The sequence below is a fragment of the Aulonocara sp. 'chitande type north' Nkhata Bay genome, linkage group LG14 (genome assembly GCF_057382095.1).
Source record: "Aulonocara sp. 'chitande type north' Nkhata Bay isolate Kocher_YH1m ecotype deep benthic linkage group LG14, A_spYH_male_GT1.1, whole genome shotgun sequence".
NCBI lineage: Eukaryota > Metazoa > Chordata > Actinopteri > Cichliformes > Cichlidae > Aulonocara > Aulonocara sp. 'chitande type north' Nkhata Bay.
This window is the reverse complement of record NC_141357.1, coordinates 33,209,996-33,223,815: the sequence shown is the minus strand read 5'-3', so window position 1 is coordinate 33,223,815 and position 13,820 is coordinate 33,209,996. Positions and strand designations below refer to the sequence as shown.

General features: G+C 39.3%; 2 protein-coding genes across 4 annotated transcripts in view; one reads left to right on the top strand and one right to left on the bottom strand.

The window, feature by feature from the left end:
• arhgap42b (Rho GTPase activating protein 42b) overlaps positions 1 to 7,203 on the top strand; it is an 80,823-nt gene extending 73,620 nt beyond the window's left edge. For both annotated transcript variants that reach the window (XM_086262171.1, XM_086262170.1), the window contains 6 exons: positions 3,256 to 3,406; positions 3,634 to 4,029; positions 4,318 to 4,474; positions 5,238 to 5,300; positions 5,403 to 5,482; positions 6,297 to 7,203. In XM_086262171.1, the coding sequence (XP_086118297.1) occupies positions 3,256 to 3,406; positions 3,634 to 4,029; positions 4,318 to 4,474; positions 5,238 to 5,300; positions 5,403 to 5,482; positions 6,297 to 6,385 (936 nt within the window). In that variant the 3' untranslated portion in view covers positions 6,386 to 7,203. The remainder of the gene's footprint in view (positions 1 to 3,255; positions 3,407 to 3,633; positions 4,030 to 4,317; positions 4,475 to 5,237; positions 5,301 to 5,402; positions 5,483 to 6,296) is intronic.
• pgr (progesterone receptor) lies at positions 6,617 to 13,177 on the bottom strand. 2 transcript variants are annotated; one of them, XM_086262178.1, is made up of 9 exons: positions 12,247 to 12,329; positions 12,018 to 12,166; positions 11,604 to 11,713; positions 10,772 to 10,888; positions 10,258 to 10,563; positions 9,839 to 9,983; positions 9,560 to 9,690; positions 8,780 to 8,937; positions 6,617 to 8,686 (listed from the first exon to the last, which is right to left on the bottom strand). In XM_086262178.1, the coding sequence occupies exons 2-9, from the start codon at positions 12,164 to 12,166 to the stop codon at positions 8,531 to 8,533; spliced, it is 1,272 nt and encodes a 423-aa protein (XP_086118304.1). In that variant the 5' UTR covers positions 12,247 to 12,329; the 3' UTR covers positions 6,617 to 8,530. The 2 variants fall into 2 exon arrangements, with proteins under 2 accessions (XP_086118304.1, XP_086118303.1); XM_086262177.1 differs by having other exon boundaries at positions 12,018 to 13,177.
• Positions 13,178 to 13,820: the final 643 nt, after the last annotated feature.

The window sequence follows — 13,820 nt, the reverse complement described above, 5'->3', positions numbered from 1 at the left end:
CAGTCTCAGAGCCCAATATGATCAGTCCACAAGGATCTTAACCAGTTCTTTCACCGCCCAACAACGTGCTCATGAATGTTCCCTCAGAGTTGCTTGGATTTTAGGTCAACACAAAAAGCCCTTTGCAGATGCAGGTGTTTTCAAAGACCGCATGAGTGCAGTAGCAGAAACATTACTTGAGGGTAAACAAAAAGAAGAGCTTCATGACAAAATAAAGCAAATACCTATGTCAGCATCAACAGCCACAAAGAGAAGTGAATTATTAGCTCAGGATGTGCTATCCCAGCTGGAAGAAGCTATTCATAAGACACCATGTGTAGGCTTGGCTGTAGATGAGTCCACTGATGTGTCTGACAATGCTCAGCTGTTAGTTTATGTAAGGTTCTTCAACAATGATAAGAAAGAGTTCTGTGAAGACCTGCTAGGTGTAACTTCCCTTCACAGCACTACAAGAGGAGAGGATATTTACCTGGCCATTAAGGAAATGTTAACAAAGCGAGGAATAGAGCCAAACCAAGTGGTTTCAATAACCACAGATGGAGCCCCTGCTATGATGGGGAGAGAGAAAGGAGCTGTAGCAAGAATGAAAGAGGACAATCCCGAGCTAATCTCTTATCATTGCATTATTCATCAGTCAGTGTTATGCTCCACCCTGTCAGACGAGTATGCTGAGGTGATGAAAACAATGATGAAAATGATTAATTTTCTCAGGGCATCTTCTTCTTGTCAGCATCGCATGCTCAGGGAATTTCTCAGAGAAGTTGATGCACACGCTGATGATCTTCTGCTTCACAACAATGTGAGATGGCTTAGCAAAGGCAGGGCATTGGAGCGATTTTGGTCCATCAGAAGTGAAGTAGCAGCTTTCTTGGAAGAGCTGGAAAGTCAAAAAGCAACAAACTTTTCTCTCTTTTTAAATGATGGGAAAAACATGGATATTGTGGCCTTTTTGGTTGATATCACTTCACACCTGAATGAACTGAATTTGAAGCTGCAGGGCAAGGACAATTCAATTTGTGAACTGATGACAGCTGTCCGCTGCTTTCAGAGGAAACTTGAAGTGTTCAAAGAAGACCTGCAAGGAGACTATGCACACTTCCCAACAGTGAAGGAACAGGTTCAGGGACAGAGAGATGTGTCCTCTTTTGTTGACTTTGTTGATAAGCTGATTGAAAACTTCAGCAAACATTTTGATAGCTTCAGCTTTGGACAGCAGCTCACCATGTTCATAAAGAACCCATTTGCCATCACTGATGTCAGAGGGTTCTCAAAGGAAGTCACACAGCACTTCAAGTGGGCAAATGCTGGGCCTCTTCAAATGCAACTAATTGATCTCCAAGCAGATGTGGCCCTGAAAGAGCAGTTTGGAAGAACTGAACCTGCCATGTTTGGCTCCACATACAGCTGTGAGGCAGCTTTCTCCAAAATGAACATAATAAAAACTAAATATCATTCCAGGATCACCAATGAGCACCTACACATGTGTATGAGAATGGCCCTGACACCATTCCAGCCCAGATTTAAAATCCTAGTAGAGCGAACTAAAGCTCAGTTCTCTCACTGAACAACAGAAAGTTGGGACGTGGAATATAAGGGGGAAAGAAAGAGAAACTGTAAAATTGTTAAAATGTTTTGAGGTTATCTGTTGAAAATGTATTGAGACTGTTTAGTCGAGATGTAAAATGTAAAGAAAAAGGGAAACTTTTTTTTTCTGAAATTAAGCACTTTGTTTTAAGATGCACAATTTAGCCATTTTATTTATTTTCTCTAATTCATTTTAAACAGCAGCCCTATTTCTAATGTAGGCCTACTGTGTGTTTCAGTGTTAACAATAAATTTTGTTGAAATGTTTTAACTTGTATTTTCATTGATTTGACAGTCTATTGTTCATACGTTCAGATATAAATAAAAATTTTAAAAAAAGGTTGCTTCTCTATCACAATCATAACGTAAGTTAGACATTATGATGTCCCGGACCTCTGCTTGAGAAGATTTTCTCCAACTGGACCTCCTCAAATTTTAGTTTAATACCCCTGCTTTAGGGGCTCGCCCTGAAGTTCTACTTTTTTAGTCTCAGAGATGCACTGAAGGCATCCATGCTGCTTCTCATGATCTTTTGGGGTTGCTTCTGAATCCTTTCCAGCTCAAATGATCAAGAAAAAAACTACAGAGATGTTTGTACTGGTTTACTGAACACCCAGTGTCATAGCCCAAAGGCTGTTTTAAAGGTGGACAATTAATGGCAGTTAGGTAGCTTGTTCAATAGACAAGCGATTGTTTTTTTACACTTGAGATATCAAATTAAAGACAAATAAATGCAATTGCAGATAAAGGGAAATTGGCAATCTTAGCAATCCTAGCAGCCACCATCTTTATATTCATTGCCTTTAAGGTAACACCGTAAAGGAATCTAATGTAACCCAAATAATACACACATTCAGATGATCCTGAAATATGATGTAAATCAAATAGATGAAAGACTAAACAGTCCCCTTACACTTAGAATATTCTCTTTGTTGTCTGTTTCATAATTACTTAGCCTCCTGGGTGTGTCCAACAGTTTGACAGTTATGATGTACTGTGACAGGTGTGGCATGGTCAGAAAAGGTGAGGTTTTTAAACTTGTGATTTTAACATTGTAATTGAAATTCCATCTCATCCTTTTATAAGTGTAACATCGGCAAACAGTTTTATAGAAAGGGCCAGTCACGCACATCCTGCTAGACCAGCTATCAATACACGCCGAAACACGGAGGTAATTCAACTTCCGTCGTTAATAACAGGATTTTTTTCTGGCTCTGAATGAGCCCCCGAGGGGTGGCATGAGAAGCACAATCACCCAATCTATCATGAAGGCAATGTGTCTGTCACCTTATTTAACATTTTCCTGTTTTTTTCTTACCACTTGATGAACAAAAAAAAAGAATTATTGACCAAATGAAACCTTGTTTAACAAAACTTTGTGCAAACTGAAAAATTCTTTATGTAGGATAAATATTTTAGTATACTTTTACATAGCTGCTATAATTATCTTTACTTACAGAACCGTTAAACCAGAGATATAAAAAGCAAGATTTGCTAGATGTCTGGTGGTTAAGATTTGTTAGTTAGAGGTTAGTTCATCAAAATATATAAATGGGTACTGAGAGTGTTTGAAGAGTACTGATAAAAATCATGTTGAAATGTCAGACTGTATAGAAATACATAGTTTCTGTATTTGTATTGAGTAATCAGTGTTTCTTTCTGGACCTGTAGATCTTCCACCAGCCTCCAGATCCCAATGTGCCTCTGCCCCAGCCCCAGAGTCGACCTGGCTCTCGCAGGAGCAGGGCCATCTGTCTGTCCACCGGGCCCCGAAAACCCCGGAGCCTCTACACTCCCACACTGTGTCTTGCAGATGCAGATAGTGAGTACCAAGGAAGTGATGAGTGTCACAATTTGTTAAACCACGCCTTTAATATCTTTTAGGAATCTTTACACGCAGTCTCCTACATTTAGGCCAGCTCTCTAAAGCTAATGAATAATATAATATCTAAACATTTTTTGTCTAAATTGCAAAGAAGCTAAAATCTTTTACTTGCTAAGCAGGTTTTAATGAGGGCCTTGTGTGCCTCGTCTCTGGTCCCTGCATAGGTGACGCTTTGAGCAGCAGTCCAGACAGCACCCCCATGGGGAGTATGGAGTCTCTGTCTTCCCATTCCTCTGAGCAAAACACCTCCTCCAAAACAGCTTCCTCTAGACAGAGGACATGTCAGGACAAGTCACTCCTGGACCTCCGCCGGACACCTTCACAGCTTTCAAATGGCCCCCAGAGTGCCGTGTTTGTCAGCAGTCCCGACTCGAGCTCCAGGGAGGACACGGGACGCACAGATGGCGAGTCAGAGGATGCTCTTAGCTCGTCCTCAGTCAGCACAACACCAAGGCTGTCTCCTGCACCCAAGAAAGCCCCACACTGTCGTGCTGACCTCAGGCCAGAGCTGCTAAACCGCTCCACGGCACCCTCTCTCAAATCATTGCATATATCCGAAGGTACGATAATCGTGAAGCGATGCCATTTGAAACGTAATTTGCAGTTATTTTGACTTAAAATCAAGTCGATCAGAATCTCATGAAAGTGAAATTTCAGGACAGAATAGATAAACTGGGTAGTTTTCACTGTTATGATTTATCCTTCAAGGGTTTTCAAAAACTGACAGTAGCTCGAGAATATTTTGTTATTTCCTGATTTATTTGGTGCAGCGTGATAGCTGTTCCTTAGTGTCTGCCTTTTGTTTCTATGTGTCATTTACGAGTTATTATTTGTATGTCGCCCTTCAGGCCACAGGAGCTGCTCTGGATCTGTCCAAAGTTTATCAACACTGGAGTCCAAAGAGAGTTTAAAGCCTACTGAGCACCCAAACCTTCCACCAAAACAAGCGATCCGCCGCAGGATGGACACTTCAGTCAGCAATGGCTACCAAAGACCTGGCTCAGTGTAAAGAGCTTTAAAAAGCAAATCATTTTTCTCATCATAAGTTAGAGTTTTAACATGTCTCCACAAAATAAATACAAGGCAAACAGGCTTTTACATATATACTTGATTTTCTTTCTCCCTTCCTCTCTGTTTGCCCTCTGAGTTTTCTGCCTCCTTCATCTGTTTACAAGCATCGAGAGGTTTCTAAGGACAGATGAGTGCGTGTTGTGAGATTTATGTCTTTTCTGCTCTGGTGGGAGAGCTGGCCTTAATTACGTTCTGCCTGCTCTCGGGTTGCCGTGACCCAGCACCAGTCTGCACTGGATCTCTTGAGATGAATAGATAGTTTGACTTGTCTTGTCTAAGAAGCCAGTCACACTTGTCTTTCAATTAGTTTTCCCGTATAGCATCCAGCTAGCTTGCCCTAGTCTCTGTTGTCCCCATGACTCTGGGGTTATGTCCAGGGTCAAGTGCGGCCTCGTTATATAGTTTAACTCAGTTTAGCTTTGTGTTAAAGCTGAGTCTGCCAGGAGGAAGGAAACCTCCCATATTGTGTGGTTAAGCCTTTCATTTCATTCTCAACAATGAAAAATGCTGGCAAGAGCAAGTAAACTAAGACAGCACTGATACATTATAATAGATAACACACAGTTACACTGTTTCATTATTTTAAAATCATCTTAATTGTCACTCATGCTTGTCTTAAATGGCATAATTACAGCTTGACATACTTTACACAATGAAGTGCACTGAACTCTATTGTTTTTTTTCCAATTGTTTTCAGGGTGGCTGCCCGAGCATTGCTTTTTGAAAATGCCTCCACCCAACAGTCTGCTCCAGTTGGAAGGTGATAAAAAATTACAACCCCAAACAAGAGTTTGACCTAATCGATCCCACGCTTATCTCCTTAAATCTGCGATTACAAAGCATATTTTTGTTGTCTTTACAGAGATGCCAAGGCAATGTATTCCTGTGAGGCAGAGCACAGTCATGAGCTCAGCTTCCCACAGGGGGCACACTTCTCAAACGGTGAGCAGAAAAAGCGCAAACACATAAGCACATTTAACTGTCTGCTTGTAAGCCGACTTTTGCTTTACAGCAAAAGTGTTCGGATTCAAGATTGCAAATGATTCGTTGAAAGGCTGATCGGAAGTGTAAATACTGTACACACAGAGGGGGTAATTTGCCTGACTTGTGCTGACAGCAAAGAGCAGGAACTTGGTGAATTTCCAGTGTTGAAATGGAAAGTTTTTGCTCTTAGCGCGACACTCCCATATACATTATGGACATCCAAACAGTGCCAAGATTTTTTTTATTGCCTCCTGCTTGTTTCCATTAAGAGATGACTTGGCCCACAAACAGTCTAGGCAGGTCACTGTAACCTAGTAATGAAAGGCACCAGTGCCGGTTTCCTCTTAGCACAGCCAGCAGAGCCAAATGCAAAAACGTCAACAAATGCTCCCCACAATTTACTAGCAGGCAGACTTTTATTGTTCTCCATTTTCTCTACATCTTAATTCAGCACATCTCTGCTAGATTGTATTTACCGGACATTTTACAGCTGTTTCCCTTTGTTTTGGTGAATCTCCGCAATAATTTAGTTTAGTTTTAATGGTTTAAACTGTTTGCGTTTCTTTCACGATGGCTAAAATTCAAATACTTCATGGGGACTGAATCTGAAGAGCAGACTAGCCCAGAGCCCTCCTCAATCTAATATTCAATAATTCTTGTAAATTATGCAGTCAAATATAGGCTCAGTGATTCAAATCAGCTTATTCCAGATCAGAAGTCTGAATCTGTTTTTTCACTGGCTCGGTATGTTTTTCTCTCTTCTGTCCTGTAGTCTACCCCTCTGTTGAACCAGGCTGGCTCCAAGCAACATACGAGGGAAAAACAGGTTTAATCCCAGAGAATTATGTTGTCTTCCTCTGACAGGTGGTAAACTTTGCATCTTTTCATGGTATCCATGGAAAACAAATCACACAATGTGCTTAAATCTCCCTATTATTATACTAATGCATATTATGCATTTTTAGCAGTTATCAAGCAGGTTAATAATTGCTTAAACAGTGCGACAAGTCCAAAGATATACCTCCCTTACTGTAATGACTATTGTGTGCTTCTGGAGAATGGACATTATTGTTAGATTTAACTATGTTGCCTGCTGGCTGCACTGAGTGACAGCGTTCACTTACAAAATCACCAAACAATATCATATCCCATTTCACACATTTTATTCTCAGAAAAATATCATATTTTAACTTCCCATTATATTAGCAAAACATATTCATCAAGAAGTTAATGAAAATCTGCTGTCTCATAAACATTTGTATTGACTGTAATTTAACAAGCTGTGATTTAAAATGAGAAGATCTATTTGAATCTAATAGAAAAAAAATGTATAATGGGTTTGCACCTTAATTTTCATGTTTTTGTACTCTGATCATTGCTCATCCACTGAATCTCCTCACTGCTGCAGTGCACTTTCTGGTTCAGTAGCTACACGGTACTGTAATGTACATTAAAGTTTGTAAGTCTTTTTCTCTGTAATTCCACATCAAAAGATATTTACTTCTAATGACATTATTATTTTTATTATTACTATACACTGCTCACAATGATATATATCACATGTTTGTTTTATAATGTTACAAATGAATGTTACGAGAAGTGTCCTTGATACACCGGTGTACTGGTAATGACAACTAGACAAGCATAGCGTTAACAAATAAAGTTCTATTTCTGTCACAGCATTTTTCTAAAGAAATGTTTCTAATTACATAAAAAGTTAACTTCATTGATACCGTTTAAGAAAAGCATAAAAGAAAAATTAACAACAAGGTCACTTTGAAGTAAAGGGTTCTCTGGCTAGCCAAATTGTTTCTGGGAGTGCATTTTTAGTTTCGCTGTTGCCAAGATCAGGATGTTCTTTTCTTTTCCTTTTACATGTTAGGAATGCAAAGCGGCCTTGAACAGCGATGCCGGACTTGTACTCCCTTAGAGTCTGAATTTGCAGGGGCAAGTTATATCATTGAAATGATATTCATATCCCAAATATGTAACATTTGGCATCCTTTTATATACTGGAAGTTTGATGCCTTGGAGACATCTACTGTATCCTGACAGTGCATAAACATGTCTATAAATAAACTTAAGCATGATAGACCAGTTGTCCAAATTTCTTTGCTATAGTTAGTGAGTGGAGATAAAGCTTTGTAGCAGTAAAGTTCTCCTCAAGTGTTCTTCCTATCCATAAAGACATGACAATAAATTTTATTTTATTTTTTACATTTGGACCCTTTAATCTTGTCAAGCCAGTAATGTTTTACTTCAAATTTGTCGCATTTCCTGGCCAAAGAACTCAGAAGTTGCGATAACTCAGGAGAAAATGTGGTTATTTTCCTGAATGGTCTGGATTTCTTAACAGTGCAACATTAATGGTAATAAACATGTTTGCAGTTGTCACTTGCATCGCATTAAGATCCCATTATTTACATGTACATTTATGTTGATGCAGATATGGATGTAAATTAAAGCTGGTGAGCTAAGTTTTGTTAAGAAAATATGGCTCATAGGTCACTTTTCGTTCTTATAAATATTTTAAACAAAGTTATTTTAAAGGTTTCACCTTCCTTAAGTAGGTATGGTGAGTTACTATGCTGGTATCCTGTATTGATTAGCCTAAGTCACAAATTTCAATTTATTCTGCACCTTTCCTTGAAAAATGTTAGCATTTTTGTATTTATTTTTTATTTGTTTTGAATACAAAAATATCTCTAATGGTTTTCTTAAAACCTACTATGTTCAAAGCAAGTTTTATACACAACTTGTAGGAATGGAAATGGTGGATACACCTGAATAAAACATAGGAACTTTATTGATTGATGCCTCTAAATGTATAATTTTCAAGATATGTCCCTGCTAAAAACATTTTAAGAAACCTGGTTTTCCTGTTTAACCTCAAGCAAATTAGAGGCATTTTGGCAAAATGAAGGCTCTGAAGAATCCAGTAACAATGGGATGAGTAATCCAGACACAAGCTGTCTTCACAGAGCTGCAGTATCTGTGTTGGCAATGTCATTTGCTGTGGAATAAGAGGGGCCTCACCATGCCAGCAAGGACCTTGGGAAGCTGGGAGGCAATGACCTCTGACATCATCTCTGGAAACTCCACTTTCATGGCATCTGCCTGGATGAAGGTACTCAAACAGAACAGGTTGATCTTCTTTACTATCTGTTAAAAAAGAAACATCAATTTGTGTCTTGGTAGTTGTTAAAGTGGCAAAAATATATATACGGTTATACTGAGCTCTGTGGGGGAGCCTACATCATGAATGGCATCCATGAGTTTGGTGAGGTGGTAGAATCGCTGGGAACTTGCCACGATGCCCTTCTCCTTCATTTGAATAGCCTTGGTCAGCTCCCGGATGTAGTTTTGTCTCATTTCATCAAATGCTGCCTGACTTTTTAATCCTTCAAGAGGCACTAAGTGCAGAGAAGATATTTGCATATTTAAAATTGCACTAAACATTTCAAAACGGTATTGTTAGAAGAAGTAAAGAAATACTGGGGAGATGTTATGCAAGTACCAGCCAGCAATGATTTTAAAGGTAAATGCCGTTAGTAAAACTAGGATTGATAGCAGTTGCTACATAAATCTTGTCAAGATGCACACTGCTTTTATAAAAATGTCTTTATTGTGCAGTGCAGCTGTAACTGATCATAGCTTAGTTTGTAAGTCTCCTTAACAGCGTAAAATAGGGCCGTGCGATATGACCAAAATCTCTGATTCAGTTTATTTTGAAAAGTCTCAACGGGTTCTTGAGCTTTATTGTGAAAGTTTTAGGTCGAAATAACGACAACGCATAAAAACAAGTGCTTGTCTGTCTGTAGTGTGGTTATATTAAATATAAGAGAAAGAGAGAACTTTAAGAAATTAATATAGCCACTACAGTGACCATCAAAATAATGAAAAAATATTGCCGTAAACAGTTTATTTTGTGACACCACGAAACAAACGATAGCGTAAAATGCAACGATAGACGTTTTTATATCGTCATTCCGATATATATGGTTATATCGAACAGCCCTAGCATAACAGTCTTACCTGTGTTGAGCAATATTATGGCTTTCATGCAAAGAAACTCTTCGCGTGTAACTTGAAGATTTGCAAACTCCTGAGGAATAAACTGTATCGCTAGACAGAGGTCGTAAATTGGAGATCTCCTCATTTGCTCCCTAATGGACAAAAGCACAAAATGGTTTACGTCTCTGGATAACCAGTAGACTCTTTCTCTACTGAAATCACTAACTTATGGATAAAAGAGTTCATGAATCATCACCAACCGAAAGCCATCTTCAATTGCCGATGACTGTGGTTACTTACTGGCTAAGAACCAGATCAGGTGCAAAGTACAAATGTTCACCGGTGACATTCTGAAAGGAGCGCCACCCAAGAGAGAACACCATCATGTTCATCCACGAGTACTGGATGAGTGTCATCTGATCATTGATGTGTAGATTACGAAAACCTAAAAAAAAGAAAAAGAAGAACATTTCATTCATAACATTTCTTCTCGTATATATATGGTTTTCCAGTAACAGTAACATTTTTGTCTCAGTAGGTGTTTACAGTCATGTTAAACTATATTAAAATTTCCTGTCAAACACTTGACTCGGTGACAATATTCAAGGCATTACAAAGTCTTCTATCTTGGCGTTTAGGACTTTAGACTTCCAACAAGGCCCGCCACTAGATCCCCATGACAACAACTGTGATGGCCCTGAGATGCAGAAAGCTGTTACCTGGGAGAGATTTTGACCACTTCACAATCCACATCAGCTGTTTCTCACACAGCCTGTTGAGACTGGTGAGCAGAAGATGGGGAGCATCAGCCTGGGAGCTGTCATGACCAGAGTACACCACCTCTGGTTCGATGTTTTCAAGGATGTTGAGCATTTGTTGGGAGACTTGTAGCTCATGAATGCCTGGTATGTAAGACATGGGAGTCAAGGCTTGGCTGTCACCGGGCATGGTCATGTGGGACCGGAACATCAGGGATGGGGTCAAACCTGTGTCTTTCAAGGCCCCAAAGCGCTTCAGTTTCCTCCCTGTGACGTGAACATAAGTTCTGGTTTGATCTAATGGGAAACCACTAAATTTGTGCCAATAAGACATTTGAAAGAGTAAAATATCCTGAGGGGTTTTTTGTTGTTTTTTTGAGTCATGATTTTCTTTTTAATCTAAACATGCAGAATATTCTCTTTGGTTTTAATCATGGTTTCTTGGGACTACATGATAAATAAAACCAAATGATACCTCCAAGCATCATTCCTGCTTGATAGCACTTTCGAAGGCGACACGCAGGGCAATTTTTTCTCCGAATTTTGTCCACAATGCAGTCATTCCGCCCAGCACAGAGATAGCTGTGATGGCCTGTTGAATGAATAGGTACAGACAATGCAAAACATTTTTAGCAGTTCTCCATTCCAAATATGTAGGAAACGGGAGAGGTCTTTAATAAGAAGAGAATGTGTTGAAGAGTTCTTGACTAGCATGAATACTCTACTCCACGCTGAGGCAGCACTCTGGCAGAAAATTAGATAGAGGCAAGGCTGTGAGGACAGAGTGACATGGCCACGGTGAGACATAGTGGCTCTAATATATCTCACATTGAAAGATAACAGGAGAAAAAAAAAACTCCAAGTGGAAGAACAGGATGTACACTAGTAACTGTGATACTGTTGCTAATAACCTTTAACAACTACCACAAAAGGTCATTATTATTCTTTTAACTTGGTTTTAGGAAAAATTTATAAAGATTAACATAGAAAATACATGTCTAAGCACTAAGAGAGATTTTTCATTTGTCTAAATATCGCAGTATTATGTTAGTAGTACATTGTGCAGCATTTTAAATGAGGGACATGAGGACAGAATCAAAAGAAAGAAAAAGACAGTAAGGAGTAAAGCAGTGAAAACTATATATATATATATATATATATATATATATATATATATATATATATATATATATATATATATATATATATATATATATATATGATTCATACACACACACACAAACACACACACACGCACACACATATACACACACATTTGACATTTGTTAAAGATTTTCTTTGCTCACCTTCAACCGCTCTTTTAAAAAATACTTTACAGCTCCCACACGTTAAGACTCCATAGTGGCAGCCAGATGCCTCATCACTACAGATCATACACAGTCTCTGGGGTGGCATACTGGGGGGGAAAGTAAATATATGTGAAGAGAAAAAATATTCAGACAAAGACTACTGAGCGCTGTGGACTCCGCACTAGATAAAATATTTTTTGTTACGTTCAGAAATACCTAGAAAACCGTTAGTCGTTGTAAAATGATAAAGTATGTGTTGACAGTTGTGTAATTAATTAGGCTACTCTTTGATCCTCGAGTTACACGTGCCAACATTCACACCTATCCAAACTGTGTTAAAAGTTTTGCGACACTGTTATGATTAATATAATTAAGATTCTGTCGGCAGTTATCACGCTGAGTAGTAGTTACCCGGGGAATGTGGAGAAAGGAGCTGGGTTCCTCTGAGGAAGAGTCTGGGTCTGGTTCTGCATCACATTGTAGCCACTAGTTCTGAACGGGTCCTCGTTTACCCCCGCCGACTGTCCCCAATACTGGGTCTCACCTGGAGATGCTTGCATCTGCCAACGAGGAACATCAGTCTTATATATCGACAATTGCCCAGCTGTTTGCGCGTTGGGATCGAAACTTGTCGATTCACCTTTGCTAAGCCCTAAGTGCTGCTTCCTGTCGGTGTCAGAACAGGTATCGAGAGCGGAAATCTCGAGTGATGGATCAAAGTTGTGACAGGGGATGTCCATAATCACAGAAGGCTCCTTTTCATCTTTGATGAACTTGCAAGCCCCGGAGGTAGAGGGGAGACCTGCGCCTGGTAAACTTTCGGATGCGGCCACGTTTGTCCTCTGAAGTTTAACAAAATCCTCCCACGGAACACCATCACATTTAAGATAGTCTCTGTTACGGTCATAAAAATGTTTTGCTCCAAGTGAAGGATCGACTGTGTTACAGTCTTTAAAAACTGCGCAGTCAGGGCTTGAATTAAGACCTTGGATCAATGTGTTAACGTTTCCAAAATTACGCACAGAGGACATGCAATTTAGAAACCGTGAATCGGCCGGCAATTTTGTATTCGACCTACTGTATCCAGCTTCAATCACGTCACTTAGGCTTGTTTCGGTGGAATCAGCGACCGAAGTACTGTTGGTGCCCATCTTCCCGTTTGTTTTATTCTCCATTTTGTGAACCTCTAAGCGCACAACAGAGAGTGGAGGGCGCTCGGAGGTTGGAAGGTGTATGATAAGCTGTGATTTGGTAACCTTCCTGTAGTCCTCCTCCCCGTGGAAAAAGGCAGTCACTTGTCTTTCTTTCACACGAGGTCTATTCCATTAATATATATCTATATTTTTTCACTTCACAAATAAAATGAAGTTTTGGCCATTGTTGATGAGAGCGCAACTACGACCCCCAGTCGATAATCTCGGCAGATTTATAAGCATAACCTTGTGCTGGTAGTAGTCATCTTTAAAAGTCACATCGATTGTTTTTATTCTTGTTTCACATATTCGTAGTATTCCTCATTCTGACTATAACGGTCCTCCAAAGGTTGCCAGGGGAAGAATCCAAGACAAGACATCTATGTGGTTGCACTGCGCTCACACCAGACTTAAACAATAGACCAAAGAGGAGAATCAACAGTGCATCACTTCAATGCCAATGGTCTTTTGTCTCCGCCCTACAGTTCATGAATCAAGTAAAATATGGGGAAGGCATTATTACCAAAGGAGAAAGTACTATAAACTCTTATCGCCATCGGAAAGACGAAGATAAACCCCAGTAACTCGCAAAATGGATAATCATTTTCAACATCACCCTTGTGATTTCTGCTAAATCACAAACTTTTGTCTGTTTTATAAGTTTTCTTCAAAGGAATATTTTTTATAACTTTAATTGACTGTTTCCTTTTTCATATTTAATAGATTTCATAGTGCTCGGAAACTAACCCTGCGTTTAAGCATCATCATTTTACTGTAGACAGATGAATATATAAAAAGACTTTGATAAAGTGAAGACTATCACCCATGTGGCCATCTAATGGCTACTGTTTATAAAATTGCCCTTTACCTTGAATTACTTTTTTGTTTTATCTTTAGCCTCAACCTTGTTAGATATTATAGAGGGTTTTATTTTTAAAGGAAATGTGAATGTTGCTGATGCATGTCGTTATTATTCACACAACGACCTTGGCCCCTATCTCCTGCGTCATGTTTTTGACAA

Coding starts and splice junctions, on each gene's coding strand:
- pgr (XM_086262177.1), bottom strand. CDS start 12,781: ATGGAGAATAAAACAAACGGGAAGATGGGCACCAACAGTACTTCGGTC. Junction 11,714..12,017: donor CCTTTCTCCACATTCCCCGG/GTAACTACTACT, acceptor TTTCCCCCCCAG/TATGCCACCCCAGAGACTGT. Junction 9,984..10,257: donor GTGGTCAAAATCTCTCCCAG/GTAACAGCTTTC, acceptor TCTTTTTTTTAG/GTTTTCGTAATCTACACATC.